The 16,798-nt window shown below is 54.7% G+C and overlaps 2 protein-coding genes across 2 annotated transcripts; one reads left to right on the top strand and one right to left on the bottom strand.

The window, feature by feature from the left end:
- The first annotated feature begins 3,914 nt into the window (after positions 1–3,914).
- Positions 3,915–11,619, top strand: LOC105700472 (zwei Ig domain protein zig-8). Its single transcript, XM_012426310.1, has 6 exons — positions 3,915–3,992; positions 8,321–8,484; positions 10,012–10,222; positions 10,793–10,920; positions 11,084–11,252; positions 11,331–11,619. Exons 1-6 carry the CDS (start codon positions 3,947–3,949, stop codon positions 11,435–11,437), a joined length of 825 nt encoding a protein of 274 aa, XP_012281733.1. The 5' UTR covers positions 3,915–3,946; the 3' UTR covers positions 11,438–11,619.
- Positions 11,620–12,328: 709 nt separating this feature from the next.
- On the bottom strand, positions 12,329–16,093 carry LOC105700451 (tubulin glycylase 3A). Its single transcript, XM_012426282.1, has 10 exons — positions 16,076–16,093; positions 15,676–15,903; positions 15,391–15,502; positions 15,087–15,298; positions 14,562–14,966; positions 14,276–14,483; positions 14,086–14,176; positions 13,778–13,981; positions 12,767–13,026; positions 12,329–12,630 (listed from the first exon to the last, which is right to left on the bottom strand). The coding sequence occupies exons 1-10, from the start codon at positions 16,091–16,093 to the stop codon at positions 12,329–12,331; spliced, it is 2,040 nt and encodes a 679-aa protein (XP_012281705.1).
- Positions 16,094–16,798: the final 705 nt, after the last annotated feature.

Below are 16,798 nucleotides of genomic sequence, written 5' to 3'. Positions count from 1 at the left end.
TATGGAACATGTCAGCGCATATTTCTTTTCGAGCCAGTTCGCGCCGCGCCGAGGACTTTCTCGGGAATCACCCGGAGGACTTATCGATTTTCCCCGTGTACGGCTCGCCACCCCGCGACGCACCCCGATCTTCCGCGGACTACCGTCCGAAATATCGCTTACTTCGCGAGGATTAACGGCGGAGGAATTATCCGACGCGGATCCCGTACTCTTCACTCGTACCGAGGGTGCTTCGCTATCAAGATCGCGCGCTGCATCGCGCCCTAAAAGCGCGGAGTAATTGGAGTACGTTAATCTCGCGCCGGAGAACCCTCGCAAGGGTTCGGATTTTCGAGGGCATGCAGTCATCTCTTGCATCCGGCTCACACCCGGGAAAAATACACCGAATTAGCGATCGGCGTCTTTCTTCCGACCCGGTCGACGAAGCGAAACGATCCATCCAGGGTCGCGATAATCGCGATTGCACCCGCGAACGAGGGACTCGAGCCGGGAGCACGCATCGAGGCGTAAACGTCGCACGGACGTGCACTCGGCTGCCTCCGCGACCCGATTGGCCGAAATTCCAGCCGGCGATCTCATTAGCCCATCTCTCGCCCTCTGATTAGGCGACCCCCCGCGAAACGTTTCACTTTACAACCGGTCCGGGGGCAATTACCTCTCGCATCGAGCGGCCTCTTACCGCGACAACGCGCGTCTTCCGCTCTCCCGATTTTTTCCGCCTACGGAAACTCTTACCCCAAGCCCGGAAGAAGCGATCACCCGATTTCTCGCGGACCCGAACGAGCGAGGAGCAGGAACGATAAATCTCGATCCTTCCCATTGACCGAAAAATCCCGTCTTCTCCGAAGCCCGGTTTATTTCCGCGATCCTTCGGTAGTTCCACCGCTTCCACGGCGCGCGCCATACAGTAGCTATATAGGCGTCGAAGTATAGGGGGTCGAGGATATATAGACGTCGCGTGCTCAGGGCGGCTGCGTGTCGGCCGACGTAGCAGCGCTCGCGCAATGTAGTTCCTCGGATATCTTTGACGCGGGAGCATCTCGTTTCGAACGAGTCCACCCTCGGCCTGTGCTTTTTCGCGCCTTACCTTGCTGGAGCGATCGCCCTTATCGCCGGAATCTCGGCGAGCCCTCGAGACCCGCCTTGCACCTTGGACGGCCTCGGGACGAGTGCGCGGCCCGCCGCCACCCGCCGCTACCCGCCGCTACCCGCCGCTACCCGCCGCTACCCGCCGCAGTCCGCGCTAGCTGCACGCGCGGCTCGGTAGTGCATCGCGCACGCTGCGTCGCGTATTCCGCACGTACATCGCGCAAGGACGACGGTAACCGTTGCCGGTCATCGAGCTACCGCGGTGCCGGCTCCGAGCCCAAGACCTGGACCTGGTCTACAAAAAATTGTAAAGAACGCTACACTCCCATCTTCCCAGTGTTTTCGTGAATTGGGGCGCTGTCGAGTTTATCTTATAGCTGCCCGAATTCCTTCAGGCGTGACATAACGAGAAGACGGATCGCGTAGCCATTCGAGGCCATTCCGCCTGCGAGTTTTGTCTCGTCGACGATTGACTCCGCGGACTCGGACCACTTCCTAGTGGTTCGGCAAAGTGCGTCGCAATCGAGGAGCCGTCAGTGGCCGTGCCTAGTGTCGGAGACTGGAGCCTGTCTTCTCCCTGTGAATTAACATTTCACGATGTATCCGTACGTCGGAGAGTTGCTCCATTTTCATGACCGGTGAACGACCCGCCGTTCGGTGACCGCAGAATCCGTCAACGTTTCGAAGACTACGCTGGAAGCTGAGCATTCGGGGGATTTTTCTTTGGATCTTTCTTCGATCGGTCCGACTTCAGGTTATACGCTTTTCGATAATGGTTTCCATCTCCTACAGATAAAATAAAGTCGTCGACCTGTCGATGCGGTGTTCTAGCCGTTAATGGAAGGATCGCCTTCGGTGGATCGGGAGTTCGTCGGTGGCGGCGATAATCGGTTTACGGGAATTTAATACGAAACAACCCCAGTGAGGCGTAACTCGAGACTTCGCCTCGTCTAATTTCAAGAACCCCGTTATCATCGGGGCCCAAGTGACGATTACGAGAGCGGTAGCTGTTGCAACTGCGAAACGCCCCGCTCGAAGTGACCCGTTAACGCCTCCAACGAGCGGTATGGAACCATCGAGAAAACGGCGGTGACAACGCGGAATGAAATCCCAAAAACCATTCGGCTAGCCGTTCGCGATTAAACTTTGAAGATCCTCGAGCGAGCTGCAGCGATGGCCCCCGAAAATCGTTTTAAAAAATCATGGAATAATCGCCGCGTCGCCTCGCTTGAAAATAAATAAGCCAGTGCTACGGCTTAACCGGGGGAATTGCAATTTTACCGGGTAACTACTTAACTGCCGGAACAAAAAAGGGATATTTTTCCGCTATTTGGCGAATGGCCAGGATGCCTGTTTATGACGCAGGCGAAGATAAGGTAGAAACGCCGCCTCCGCGAAATGGAATGTCGCCCTCCCAGATTTCTGGGTCCCTCGTCGAATAGAGGAGAATTTTCCACAGGCGACAATCCAAAACGCGGCGTCGCTCGATTGCGGAATTACTTTAATTGGAAAACTTTGGAACGCTAACGTGTCCGGCGTCGACGAGTTTCGTCGGCGAAACTCACATATCGACGCATGGAAGCATCGCTCGGATAACGAGGGGACGCAAAAACAAGAGTCGTTCAGCCTGCAACCGGTGTATTTTAACGAGGGAATAAGTGAGACGCGCGCAGAAGCGACGTCGATGATCGGGGACGCGAAACCGGTGATTACCGAGGATTTCCTCGCGACCGATTTGGGACGGTAATCGCTCGACCCGTTCACAGTCCGGCCAGCCCAACCCACGATTCACCTTTCAGAGTGGGCATCGAACCCGAAACCGCATTTTACCCGGAGGACAAGCGAGATTTACGAGACCCAACGCTAACGATCGCGACTCCGACGTCGACCCTTAAAAGAGACGTCGGTGGAAGCGAGAGTGTCCCGAGCGAGCCGGAAGTCGCCGCTCGGAAACTGAAAGTTTGATATTAAAGCTCCCTCTCCTGGATTCGTCACATTAAAGTGGAACATTGGGATAACTGCCATATTTTTACATTTAGAAACGAGGCTCTCGAGAAGTCGGCCTGATTTAAGGGTCGCGGGCCCGGCTCTTATTGGATTCGAGAAGTACCCTTCGAGTCCGAAGCTCTTTGTCCCACATGCGAGGTTCCTCGTAGAGATAAATCATAAAGAATAAAACGTAATCGGAGGTCTCGAACGGGACGTAGGTTTCGTTTGGAAGAAGACTGCTGGATGTACCTTAAACGCGGGTTTAAAAATTAATCGACGCGTAACCAGCAGGCACCGACGAGCTCGACCTCCGAAACCGAGTCTTAGAAGAAGCTTCCGGACCGGGGCAATCCCGAAGATGGGAGCATAAATCCCGGGCGTGGATTAAAGCCGTTTACACCGAGCCGTGCTCGAGGAAACTTTCCGCCACGGTTTGCCGGTTCCTCGATTGCTCGCCGCGAAATAACTGGCGAAAGCTGCGAGGATGTTCATCTGCCGTGTCCTGGGAGAAAAGGACCTTGTCTCGAGGACGACTTTAACGAGGCGTTTATCGGAACCCACGTTCCGTGTCGCTCGGTGAAACTTGGCACGGGACTTGACCGGACTTCGGGGATCGGACGAAGGAAGTCGCCGACGGCCCATCCGGCGAAGTTGCGAAACGTTTTTGGATCTCCGCGGAGGTCTCCTTCCACGGCTCCGAGAGGAGACATTCGGCGAGCCGCGAGATGTCCTGATCTGCAGAGTTAATCCAAGAATGTCTCGGGGTGCCTCGAGCCGCTGAGGAGACGTCCCATGAAGGGACGCGCCGAGGGGCGAATGCACCCCAAAGAGTGCACCGGCATGTGAAGACGCTCCGCCCGGAAAAGCGATGTCTACTTCTCTTCCCGTACTCATCTGTTTTATACTTTCTTTTGGTAAGTACGCGAAGAGGGGACGCCCGAAATTTGCGAGGGCGTCCGTTCTCCACGGCCTGCGAAAAATGGCCGCCTCTAACTTATCGTTAGATACGGCTTTACCCTCCGTACGGGAAACGTGCGCGGCCCACAAACTTCCGGGAACAATTTTTTGGAAGCACGTAACTGGAGCGGTCGAAAAACTCCCGTTTCCAACTTGGAAATCGACCCTGCCACCGACTCGCGGAACGTTCCCTCTTTGAGGGATGCATTTTTTACGCGGCGCGCACCACCATTTTCGCATATTCAAAATACTGCATCGTTTTTAATCATTCATGGCTTGAATCGAAAAACAAAAATTACGGGTTTTCACGGTAAGGCGGGAGGCAGAAGTCGATCGCGGAATTTTTTGAGTTTTTGGGGAGAATCGCAACGGAAATATCTAATCTCGGAAACGGTCGAACATTTTTCACTCCGAGGGGGTAGTTTTGTGCTTCCTTTTTAACGGTCTGGAAGGCCTTCGCGTTAACGGGGAGATTAAATGTAAATTGAGGCCGTAAGGAAAGGGGTGCTCGACGGTAGCGTGCCCCCCTTGGAGCCTTTCAAAACCGGCAAGAAGTTCGGTTCGTTAGTAAATCCCTTTCAATTTTAAACCTCCCCTGGAAGAGACCCCTACCCGGCGATACGAAGCGCTTCATCAAACCCAACGAGGTGTTTCGCTCGCCGGTCGAGCCAAAGAGGGAAACCGGAAATTCTTAAATGGGACCCTCGGAGCTCTCGTGCTTTCTGGGAGAATTAACATTTTGATACCCTATCGATTATCGATATTCCCCGGGCGGAGGAAAGAGCTGCACGTCGAATGTCTGTAGCTTAAAGGTTGCGTCTCTTCGACACCTGATACACCGAAACCGGAAATTTAATCCTCTACTTGCCTCGCGCCCAAGCGATATCCTTGCGAAATCGAGCCCGATCGGTTGGAAATGATCAGCCACTTTAACGATAAATTTAACGTCGCGGGCAAACGATCCAGAAGTCAATGGGCACGTTTAACTCTTCATCCCTCGAAACCGAGGCACGCGAGTCCGGCGGTTCTCTTTCCCGGCGGGAACATAAATCGGATATTTCCAGCGGGATATATTTGCGAAAACGAGGCCGCGGCAGGAGCTACGATTTTCTGGGTTTATTGGCGCAAATCGGGTCGCGCGTCTTCGATATGCGTTGCACGGGGACGCGTAATTTAACAACCCTTTAACCGCGCGTACTTCGCACGCGCGAGTATCTTTTAGGCAGTTAACATCGAATTGGAGTTCCCCGCAGGGAAATTCACTTTCCCAACCTATCGAGACGGCGCTAAATTGGGAACTAAGTTTCCGCTTTAACGAGAACCGACCGGCGTCGCTTTATTATAAATTCTCCCGCTACCGGCGCCGCCTTCTTCTTCCTCGGGGGGTGTACCTTTTTAACGCGATGGCGAAAACGCAATGAGCTCGCGTATCGCTTAATAGCGTCCTTGATTCCTCTCCTCGTTTGAAGTCACCACCTCAATTTTACAGGGGCGCCTCGCGAAAGGCAGTAAAGGATTTTGCTCTCTGGCCTCTGACACGCGTAGAGAGGCCGGCATTACCTCCCGGAAAAACTCGGCCAAAGGCTGTCGCTCGTGGCCTTACAAAAAGAGGAACTAGACCCGAGGGTAAAGGATTTAATGTCATTACCTTTACTCTCTTGTCGCGCGATGTTATTTCCTTCGTTCCTTCGTCTCCCCGCCCCCCGCCTTCCCTTTTTCGCCCAGAATTAAATATATAACCCTGGACACCGTCGGCCATGTTTTACCAAAGCAGGAGTAACGCCATTATTCTCCTCCGAGGGGGGAATCCGTTTCCGTGTTTTCTCCTCCAATTAAATAAATAACCCTCCTGGCTGCACGTAACCCATATTTCGCGGGAGGTGCTGATCCTTTATTTTTATCAGAGCGTCGATAGAAAAATAACGCGTATCGGAAAATGCCGGGACCGGGAAATGGTTACGCGCGCCATCGTCTAAAGATAAAATATGGTCGCCGTTCCAGACATTGTCGGGCGAGCATCTTTCGACTCGATTTCATTATTCACCGGGCGGTAACCGCTTCTCTTCCTCCTCCTGTCCAATTAAATAAAGAATCCACGTCGCCGGCTGTCGTCTCGGGACAATTTTATCCGCTGGTTTTACCCGATTTTAATGAGATTTCAATTTGTTCGGGATAAAGTATAACCGAGGCAGTAAAATCACCTAGCCGAGTCGGTTCCCCCGGCTAGATACTAAACGCGGGATAATTAAGGCCAAACTCGAATGTATATTTAATCAAATTTCAAGCCATTAAGCTCAGTTCCTTCATGGCATTTCCTGGACTGCGGAATTAATATCAGCCACCCCCCGAAGAATGTTCGCCCTCTCGGAAAGAGGAGGAAAGTCGGCCCCGGAGTCGACCTCCGCCCCGAGTCAAAGGCATTCGCGCTAACTTTGTCTCTTGGCGGAACATCTCGAAAGACGCTGTTGACAAGTATTTCAAGTAGTTCTGGAGCAGTTCCCCTCGCCTGCCGGGTGTTGGCGAGCTTTCAATTTCAAATAGATCTCGGTGCAACGGTAGTGGTACGCCGAGCCGTTGGCAAGTGCTTTGAAGTTTCGCGTATCGCGCATCCTGCCGAGATGTGGCTTGCTCGGCGCAACGATGCGATCACCGATGGCCCAGGCACGCCGAAAATCGCGGGGACTTCGCAATTAATTTCCAGATCGGGCTCGGTTGTCCGAATGAATCCGCGATGTCCGGCGAAAAAGTAGAAACGGAAGCGACTGGTCGGCCACGGTTGTTCTTGGAGGATTTGCATATCGGGGCATCGCCTCGTCGATCACGGAAGCCGCTGGACGCGGCCAGCAATTATCCCCGAAAGGGGTCCGCGATTAATTCCTAGATTTTGGTCGGGAGAGCGCACGCCGCCTGACCATTCCCGAAATCGAGTTTCCGCAAGTCGGCGTCCGGTAGGAAGCCCACAATGTGGTTCACGTACACCGCCGATCCCCCGTGGTGTCGACCGTCGACGGGATATTGCCGCGACGGACGTTATTGCCTAATCGTTTTTATCGAGACTGCATCCCCTGCTCTATCGGCGACCAGGGGGCCGTTAAACTCGGCCGCTTCCAGACCCCAAAGTGTTCCCCGGAGTGGCCGGACCTCGTGCATCGGAAATAGATCAGCGGAAGGACGCGCCCTACCTCGCGCCTTCGGTCCCTTCGCCTCCCGAGGGCTCTCGTTCCTCGATTCGGCCCTCGATCGAAGGAAGAAGGCTCGGCCTGGGCGAGGGTGCGAAAACTCACCACCCCGGGTCCCGGGGGTGGTTAAACATTTGCCGGCTCCCTCGGTTTATAATTCGTAAAAGCGGCAAGGGCGCCGGGAGAGCGGCGGCGTCGGAGATTAGCGAAGGGATTTTAGGGGGTGAACCGTAGCGAGATTTGGCTTTCCCGAGAGTGGCGAAATAGGATTTTGCGGTGACCAGGAAAACCGCCGTGTCCCTCACTGTCCGGGCCGGCTTGTCCCGCCCGGGGCGGAAATTCAGTGACGGATGGGCCGCCGCGGTCGTCGGTAACTCCGGTCCTCCCTCAGGAAGTATAAAAACGAAATAATTATTCCGCGCCCCCTCCACGGCGACCATTCGGTTCGTCTCTTGAGTGCCCTTCGGCACGAACCACGGAAATCGCAATAGAAAAAGCTTCGCGAACCGCATCGATGACCGCAACCCCGAAAATCCCTCCACGACCCTGATACTCGAATTTGGTTAACGAATATTGCCAGACGGAAGGGCCAACGGCAATCGGATTTTCAACGCGCTCCGGCGAACGCGATAACGCCACCGAAATTAAATCTTGATAGCTGCTATCAAACGCAACTACCGGCCAGTAAACAGGGCCGATTGCCCGAGATATCTCCTTAATCGCGCGTGATTCGATAAATCGCCCCCTCGTGAGGGGCATCGGGGGCATCGGTGACCCCAGCCGCGGTGGGACCGGATCCGGCCCCGCTTCCCGTCGTAACTCGGAGCTCGCGGAAACGTCGCCGGTCTTTGAAAGGAAGGTAAAACGGTGGGACCCACGTGGATGGAGCGAGGAATTTCCAGAGCCGCGAAAATCGCCCGGAGCTCTTGGAGGAGCGCATCGTACGGAGGGGAAATTTAATTAGTTCATTAACGCAGTTACGGAGATCCGTCTCACGCGGGAATTACGAGTGCGATTACATATTCCGAGGGGGGATCGCACCTCCGGTGCGAGGCGGCCGAAAAAAAATGTGCCATTCAAATTCCTCTTGTTTTATGCGCTTTCAGGCACGGGGACATGTCTGCGGAACTTTCGGACGGACTTTCTGGAGGAATGGCCGACGCCCGGCACCGAGCCCCACTTCGACACTTCGATGCCCTCGAACTTCACCGGCCTCGTCGGCAAGACCGTGCACCTCGTGTGCAAGGTCAAGAACCTGGGGACCCGAACGGTACGTTCCGCGTGTCGAGGGCACCCGATGCTCCGAAGAGGGCTCGATGCGTAATTATAGCGGGTACGCGCCAATTCAAGGGTGTTCGAAATCCAATTCCGAGCGGATACCTGCCGGCTCGTCGGCGATCCGCGACTGCCCCCCATTTGTGTCGCGTCCTCGGGTGATCGGCCAAATTGCTAATTTATAGTTCACCTAGTCCACATATTCGGCATTACGAGTTATCGTCCACGCGGGACACTTCCGTTTGACCGCGCTTTGACGGGTGCACCAGAAGTGACCAATCCCGGCATGAGCGATGATTGCGCCTCGCGAATTGGGGCCGGCGCGTCCCTCGTTGGACTCAATTTGCCCGGCGCCCGGGTGCACTTTAATTGAATCGTGACGGACGGTATCTTCGACGACCCCCCGCTCCGAAAGTACGAAACTCCTCGAAAACGCCCGAGTCCATTAAGCGCTCTATTAGCGGAATCTCTTTTCCGATCGCCAGCCCAGCGCGGACAAGCCGATATAAAATGTCCCTATTATCCGGCAAGAACTTGCTAATTTTCCTGGCGACCTTTCCATCGGGAGGCAGCCGGCGCGAAAGAATTCCCTCGGAGACAAAGGGGAGGAAAGTTTCGCCCGACCCTGGCCAGTCGTCTTCCAGGGCGAAAACAGCCCCGGATGGGCGGCGGCCAGAATTCGGGCCTCGCCGGGGCGCGTCTCGCCCCGAAATGAATTATCTCCGCAAATTAGTGGCGCATAGGCTGGAGGAAAAATGGAACGAAGACCGCGACAAGAGTGCATAATTTATGCGGCCGGCATCCGCCGCGTCGTCCACTGCTCGCATTGTTTTTCCGCCGAGCGAGACGCATCGCCCTCGCGCGGAGAGATGCATGTGCACGGGCACGAAGCGGGGCTGAAAAATTAAATTTCCACGAAGAACGCGTCGCCGGTACCAACATATTTTTCTCCCCGAGAAAACGAGTCGAGCTCTAAGTAAAGGGCGTAGAAAAAAAAAGGATTAATTTGCTGCACACGACGAGTGCCCCAACGGCTAACCTGCCGAGCGCGCCTCGTCTATTCCATGCCAGGCGTTGAAGTCTCCAAAAAAGTGTCGGACTTTTTCCGCCATGGATTTATTATGCATATGGAAGGCTAATTGCCGCGAACTGGGCACCTGGGCGAGTAAAAGTGCACGCGGGGGTATGCACGTATACGAGCTAAGAAGCTACCGCTAATGTAACGGCGAAGGTAATGGCGGTCTCCTCTGGTGTACACGTCAGGCCCGACTAACGAGGCGAGCTTAACTGCAGCTTAGCCGTTTTCTCTGCGAGCGCGGTTATGCAGCCCCTTATGGATTCACCGGACGTCCACGGAGAATAAAATCTGGAAAATATATTCCCTTCGTAACTTTTCGAGCCACTCTCCCCTGGAAACGAGCTACTTAGTTGGGTACACGGGATCGGGTCGAGACTCACCTCGGTACCGTCAACCAAGAGACGTTCCGCCTCTGGACTAACTCCGAACGACTCCGATTTCCAGGTTTCCTGGGTAAGACATCGAGACATCCACCTGCTCACCGTGGGTCGTTACACCTACACGAGCGACCAGCGATTCGAGGCGCTGCATCTGCCCCACACGGAGGAGTGGACCTTAAGGATACGGTATCCTCAGCGCAAGGACTCGGGGATCTACGAGTGCCAAATATCCACGACGCCGCCCATTGGTCACCCGGTGTACCTCACGATAGTCGGTGAGCAGCGGAAATTCACATTTCCCTCCCCCATTCTCGAGGTCGAGAGACGTCCACGGGACATTGGAGGTTCTTGGACCAGCGCCGACAAATCCTCTCCTTATTTTTTGCCTGGTGTCCCCATCGCCGCGGAATCCTCGCGAGAGAGTCGCTCGTCGCGGAAGAGCAATCGCGCACTTAATCCTTTCGGTTAATAAATAATCCGGGTATATTCGCGCTTTTACGAACGCTTTTCACTTACGAGAGCATTCTTTATTGTTATCGTCGATCGAGTCCATCCCGCGGCACTATGGAAAAGTAACGACCCTTGTCTGCCAAGAAGCACGAGACGCCCGGTAGAAATTCCTCCGGTGGAGAGTAGGTGCGCTTAATCCAAGAGCGATGTAAAATTGAAAGGCGCAGTCGAGAGTCGAAAGAGGCGGGCCCGGAAGGTTACTCAATTGGTTAACCGGCCATGGTGCGTGCAGTCAGCGTCCAAGTATCAAGCTAACGTGCAAGATTTATGCGATCCCCCTTCGACGCGGTTTACTGCCCTTCCTATCATCGGCCGTATCTCGAATGCTGTTTCAGAACCGGTAACGATCATAGTGGGAGCCCCGGATCTCTTCGTCAATAAGGGAAGCACCATTAACCTGACTTGCCTTGTCAGATACGCTCCCGAGCCGCCCCCGATGATGACTTGGAGCCACAACGAGGAGGTACGACCACCCTGAGAGACGATTCCTTTGAAAGTTCCTCCTCTCATTGTTCCATTCCTCGAACCACTTTCTGTATCGCCAACGAGAGACGAGCCCTCCTCGGATGGCGATTCGTCTTCTTGGGGAGGCCGTCGGTCCTAAAATCCGCGATGTTGTCCCATAGGAAATCAACTTCGATTCTCCGCGGGGCGGGATCAGTCTGGTCACCGAAAAAGGTCCCGAGACCTCGAGTCGGCTGATGATCCAGAAAGCGGTTCCGAGCGACTCGGGCATCTACAAGTGCGGACCCAGCAACGCCAACCCCAGCATCATCCGGGTGCACGTGGTGAACGGTGAGCGGAATTCTTCCTCACTTCAAAATTTCGCAAGGGTTAGAAATGTGACGGAGATGCTTTGGTTTTGTTCCACAGAGGAACATCCTGCCGCGATGCATCACGGAGACGGGAGCACGTCGCATTCGAGGGGTCATCCGGCTTGTTTTATAATTTTACCACTAGTCAGCCTAATGTTTATATGAAGTAATAGGAGGATTATCTAAATCGAGTCGAGAAGGACGAGATCCGCGCCGGGCATCGGGATGTCCGTAGAATTATTTCGCGCAGGGTAAAATCGCGAAGGTTCGCCGTTCGCGGTGCACCGACGGAATTCCGTGACCAAAGAGAGGAAGACGGAAGGCGGAGCGGAGCGTTTCCGATATCAAGCCAGAGCGCAATAATCGGTAAGAGTGTAGTATTTTGTTAAAGTATATCACACCGAAGCCGATTACCTTACGGCGGTCGACGTGAGGGGCGAGGATTGTAAATAAATTTACTGTATGTACATATCAATAAAACGATTGTCTTTCGAGGCGTAAGCTTACTTCCTCTGTTCAAACGCAAAGACAACGTTCATCTACTCGTATCCGTCGCTTTCACCCGATAACGTCTATCGCGCGACGCAAATTTAACACAATCCTTGCTTTCCACTTTTTCTATTTTTTTTATTCGTCTTCATTCGATATTCGACCGACCGTTGTACGTTTTTTCAATTTTTTTGTTCCTTTTTATCACAGCGAAGTTATCCCACCGACGAGACCGTGTCCCCCGTACCAAGTCGTGACTGGGGTCAAGTTGGAGAACGCAATACCAATTCCCAGGAAGAAGCTGGACGGTCGCGAATCCCCAGACGACCAATCGTTATTCAATTGGCCTAAGCCCTGCCAAAATTCCGCGAGATCTGCAACATCCAATAATTACAGTGTCACCCACTTCGAAAAGTCAATTTCCTGCCTGACATTACGCGTTATGTGGTAGCGCGACGTAACTCCGACCGACGTTTGTCCTATCGAAACGCGAACTATCGCAAATGTCGGGAGAAGCCGACGAAGGGCCTCGGTGCCGGTAATACCGGCACGAATCGGTACAAGTACTCATCGAGTGGTGGAGCAACTAGAGCTAGACGAGTAGTCGATGAAATCGACGACCTTTGGCTCTCGCAGCCTGGGCATCATGGGCGGCGCGGTCCAGGCCCGAGGCTGTTTCCCCCCTGGATTCGACCCTCGGGACTTCTTCTCCCGGTCCTTGAGCCCGGGCTGTTCCCTCGCTCTCATGGACTTCCCGAAGACGAAGAGGCACGGGCCGAGATACGGCTGGAAGTCCGGGACGTGTTGCCTGTAGGCCAGCTCGAAGCCGCCGGTGTCCGCCGTGGGATCGATCGGCACGTCCAGGATCACTTGAAACCAATGTCAAAAGGATGCTCGAAAACGTAACGTCAAGCCAAGGCCCACGTGAGAACGAGCGATTTAACGGCTGGGTGAGTGAAAATATCTCGTTTCATGGGGGAGGGTTTTTACGAGATTCCGGTGTACCTTTGACCAGACTATCGAGGACTTCCGAGTAGAGCCTCTGGGTAATCTTCAGACTGGGTGGGTGCATTCTGGGGTTCGTATTGATCTCGATGAGCCACACGGTCAAGTCGTCCATGACCATGAAGTCGGCCCCATAGAGCTCGAAGCTGCAGCGACGTCTGTCCATGTACTCCTGAGAGGCCAGCATGGTCAGCACGATCGCTTGCGACATTTTCGGGTATATCTCGTCGAAATAAGGCTCCCCTTTGTACCCCGCGCTCCTGGGCGAGAGAAAACGGATCGGGAAGTTCTCCTGAAGGAGCACCACGCGGTAGAAATGTTCGACTTCGAGCGACACCCGAAATGAAAGGCGAGCCGGAACGGAACCCGGGAGAACGACGTCTCTTGGGCATTTCCCATGCACCGGGACCGTAAACCGCGACGGTCGCGCCGGGGAAGTAGAAAATTATCAACGAAGCACGAATCCAAAACGATGGCGCGCGAGGGCTCTCCGGAGAACCGACTTTGTCCTTTCTCGTGGGGCGTACGTTACTTGCGATAAATTCGGTCAACCCCTCCGCGTTGCCCCAATTTACCACAAAATCTGGGGACTGCCGACGATGCTCTCGCCACTTCTCGGCAGGCATTCTTCCCCGCGTATGGCTCCCTTTTGTGCGACTCAAAGAAGGAGTGTCATGGAGACTCTTCGCTGGCTCGCATTTCGAGGCCCGAAAGCTCAAAGCCTCGAGGCACCCGAAATGAGAAAGAAACGCGAAGGGATCTTTAAAGGGAGGACTCCACATCCGACGCCTCTCCGCGCGAACGTTTCGGAGAACACGAAAGCAAGAACGATTGCCGGAGCTAAAGCTCCGCGCCCCTCTCGGTGGCTTCTTTCTTTCTTACTTTTCCATTAGAATACTCGCGAGCCCTGCGGTACCGTACAAGGTCCGAAATTTTAGAAATCGACCAATTAAAACCTCTCCCCGCCTAGCCGAGCTCGCGGAGCAAAGAGGAGGGAGGGCAGGGAATTACTTCAAATACTCGTTCAACTTCTGACAATCCCATTCCTGATCGCGAATCGATTCCGCCTCCACTCGCTCCTCCGGACCGCCCCTCTTTCTGCGCCTCCTCTTCTCGTCATCGTATTTCTCCTGAATGGCGGTATTGCAGATGTGAATTGCCTCGTGATACGTCGAGAAGGTGTAATGCTTCGAGCTGAATCGTAAAAATCCTTCCCTGGAAGTAACGCCGCGTTTATGCCGATTACGTCGTTTGCATTTGCCGGGGTTCGGTTTCCTCCCCCTTCCGCGATCTTGGTCGTAACGGTTTTCGAAACGTACTTGAAGAGCCATATCGTCAGGGGGAAGGTACTCGTTACGAGGTACCACTGGCGGATATCGAACTTCGTGTTCCGCACCAGCAAGGGGCGTTCTGTGCGAAAGATGGAAAATCCAATGTCCCGGATGAAACGTTAAAACCGCGGAAGAACTATTTAGAAGTATGGAAGGCCAAAAAGGAGGGACGCCTCACCGATGTATTTCTGCACGATGAAGTAATCCTTCGGTCTGCTGCCAACCTTGCGGAAGATATCCTTAAGATTATGAGAGATGCCGATCCCGGTGCCGCAGCATAGATCGCTCGGTTTTACGATCCATATATTCCTCGTGCCGCTGAGCTCGTACTGCGGGTCGACGTCTTTCAGTTTCCGCAGGATGGAAGTGGCGGTCTCGTAATACTTCTGGAATTTTTTACGCAAATACGAATTTACATCCCGGAATCGACGCAAAAAAAATTGGAAGATGGGATCGAAAGCAACCTCGAGCCTTTCCAAGGCGTCCTCGTAAGGCACGACGATGCCGTTCCCCTTGTACAGGACCTTGGAGCAGTCGTCCAGGAAGAGACTCCACTCCTCGTCGAGGACCCCCACCTCGTCGCCGTCTATCGTTCGATGGTCGACGTCGGCCAGAAATTCTTCGCAGCGTTTGATAGCGAATTCCAGCTGACTGACCGGGATCGGCTGGGAGCCGACGTTGAAGATCCCTCGGGCGTTCTCCGTGTGCTCGACGAACCACTTGAGCAAGCTCGTCGCCGCGGTTTGTCGGAAGTCCTGGAGGAAGGCTCGGGGTTCCCGGCTGACGTTGTAGCTCCTCGGGAACCGCACGCTCGATACCTCTTCCTCGTAGAGCCAGTGAGCGTTTTGCAGCAAATGGGCCATGCCGAGCTGATAACGAACGTTTCGAGAACCGACCGCTTTGCGGGTTCCCCGCCGAGGAGGCGATCTCCCGAGGGACCGTCGCGAGAAATTCGAAAACCGGGCGAACGAGGAGGGAACTTTGGGTACCTTGGAGGTATAGACGAAGGACTTTTGGAATCTGTTGAGAAGAGCGTGACTCCCGAGGGAACGGTCCCACTCGACGAAGTCGTTCCGGCAGTCCCAGACAAAATTCGGCGGCCTGTGCCGCAGCATGGCAAAGATCAGAGCCCTCTCGTTTAGCGTCCCGTCCGGCTTCCTGACATCCCCCAGGGACTTGGCCTCCAGACTCGCGACGCTTCCTGCTTTTGCAAAGGAGGAAAAGACTCTCTCCTTGCCTCGAGGACTCTATATTTGCGCCATTACGCGTTACGTATTACTTCTGACGTCTAACCGTACGGAACAGTCCTCGTCCGGCTCGACTCGTACTTCTGGACCCAGCCGCGCTCCTCCAAGGCCTGCCTCAGCCTCGGCAGGTCGCCCCGAATCAGGAAGATCTTGTGTTTCTGGACCAAAAACGCCGGTTACTCGCTAAAAGGACGGACGACGCCGAAGCGAGGGTATCCCGGGAACGGGCCCGAAGAGGCATCTCCAGCCCGGAGGAGCCGGAATGCTCGGAATAACCGGAAATGGCGAGAGATGGAAGAGATACCCGGGCGAGACGCTCGTTCCGGATTACCTGTACAGCCTTTTCCACTTTGGCCTTCACCGACGAGTAGAACTCCTTCCGGAGCCATTCCGCCCTGCCGCGGTCGTCCTCGGGACTCGACGAGTCCTTCGGGACTCGAGAACACGCGTCCAGGCTGGATTTCGGGCAGCTTCCCTCCAGAGAGGGGACGCTATTAACCAAGCTGACTTGGCCACCCTCGAGGTCCGGAAGCGGCCACTCCGGACCCGTCTTGGAGTACTTGAATCGGTTATAAGGATTTATAGGACTCTCCTTCCGCTCCAGATCCTCCTCCGGAGGACGCGCCGCGTCCGCGGACTCGTCGACATTCGCCGTCTCCGTTTCCCTGCACGGAGAACCGCGAGTCGGTTATTTAGGGGCTTTTTATTCCGGGACACCCCGAGCGACTTGCCTGACGGACTTCTGACATCGCTTCTTAACGGACCTCTGAATTTCGGCTAACCTCTTCGGGGTGGGATTCTCCGATCGGAGGGCGTGCTCTCGTTTGCTCTCGGATAATCCCTGGGATCCGCGGGGAGATTGGCCCGGTGAGCTCTTCCCGGAAGTTTGCGGGAAAAGTTTCACGGTGACGTCCGGAGATGCGTTTTTGAAAGGGGTTTCTTCGCGGGCGAGCTCGGTCGGAACTCCTTCCGCCATTTGCCCGGGGGTAGGTCTCGACGTTCGCGCGCGATTCGCGCCCTCGACTTCGGGGAGCGACCCGAGAGAAACGGTTCGCGATCACGGGCCGGGAAATGGAATTTTGAGTCGGATTGGCTTCTCCTGTCGGTCGCGAGAGCGCTTGGTTATGGACCGAACGCGTTTTCGACTCGCGTTCTTCAGATGGTTTCGGACCGGTTAGCGGCAACATAGCGCCGACCGAGCGCAACGGCGTTTCCGCGGCCGCCTCGGATTCGGGAGGAGAGGAAGAAAATCCCAGTGACCCAAAAAAAAATGAGTTTCTGGGTCGAGCTCGCACGTAGCCCGGCTAGGGTGGCTCGGGATACCTCGGGGAGCGACTTTTGGAAGTTTTCGCCGATCTAGATTATCTCCCAAAGGGGACCCGCGAGGGAGAAATCCTCCCGTAGGGGATCAGGGAAGGACGAGCGGGGGACAATAAGGGCTTACCCGCGAATTA

This window comes from Orussus abietinus, unplaced genomic scaffold (assembly GCF_000612105.2).
Source record: "Orussus abietinus isolate OABI.00-Male unplaced genomic scaffold, Oabi_2.0 scaffold2, whole genome shotgun sequence".
In the NCBI taxonomy this organism is placed as follows: Eukaryota; Metazoa; Arthropoda; class Insecta; order Hymenoptera; family Orussidae; genus Orussus; species Orussus abietinus.
This window is presented reverse-complemented; position numbering and strand designations above follow the sequence as displayed.

What these genes read in the sequence shown, in the direction of transcription:
- LOC105700472 (XM_012426310.1), top strand. Translation starts at nt 3,947, where the DNA reads ATGTCTACTTCTCTTCCCGTACTCATCTGTTTTATACTTTCTTTTG. An exon ending in CTGTTTTATACTTTCTTTTG is followed by an intron (nt 3,993 to 8,320) that starts GTAAGTACGCGA and finishes ATGCGCTTTCAG; the next exon opens with GCACGGGGACATGTCTGCGG. An exon ending in AGAACCTGGGGACCCGAACG is followed by an intron (nt 8,485 to 10,011) that starts GTACGTTCCGCG and finishes TCCGATTTCCAG; the next exon opens with GTTTCCTGGGTAAGACATCG.
- LOC105700451 (XM_012426282.1), bottom strand. An exon ending in AAGTGGAAAAGGCTGTACAG is followed by an intron (nt 15,503 to 15,675) that starts GTAATCCGGAAC and finishes TTTTTGGTCCAG; the next exon opens with AAACACAAGATCTTCCTGAT. An exon ending in CCTCGATAGTCTGGTCAAAG is followed by an intron (nt 12,631 to 12,766) that starts GTACACCGGAAT and finishes ATTGGTTTCAAG; the next exon opens with TGATCCTGGACGTGCCGATC.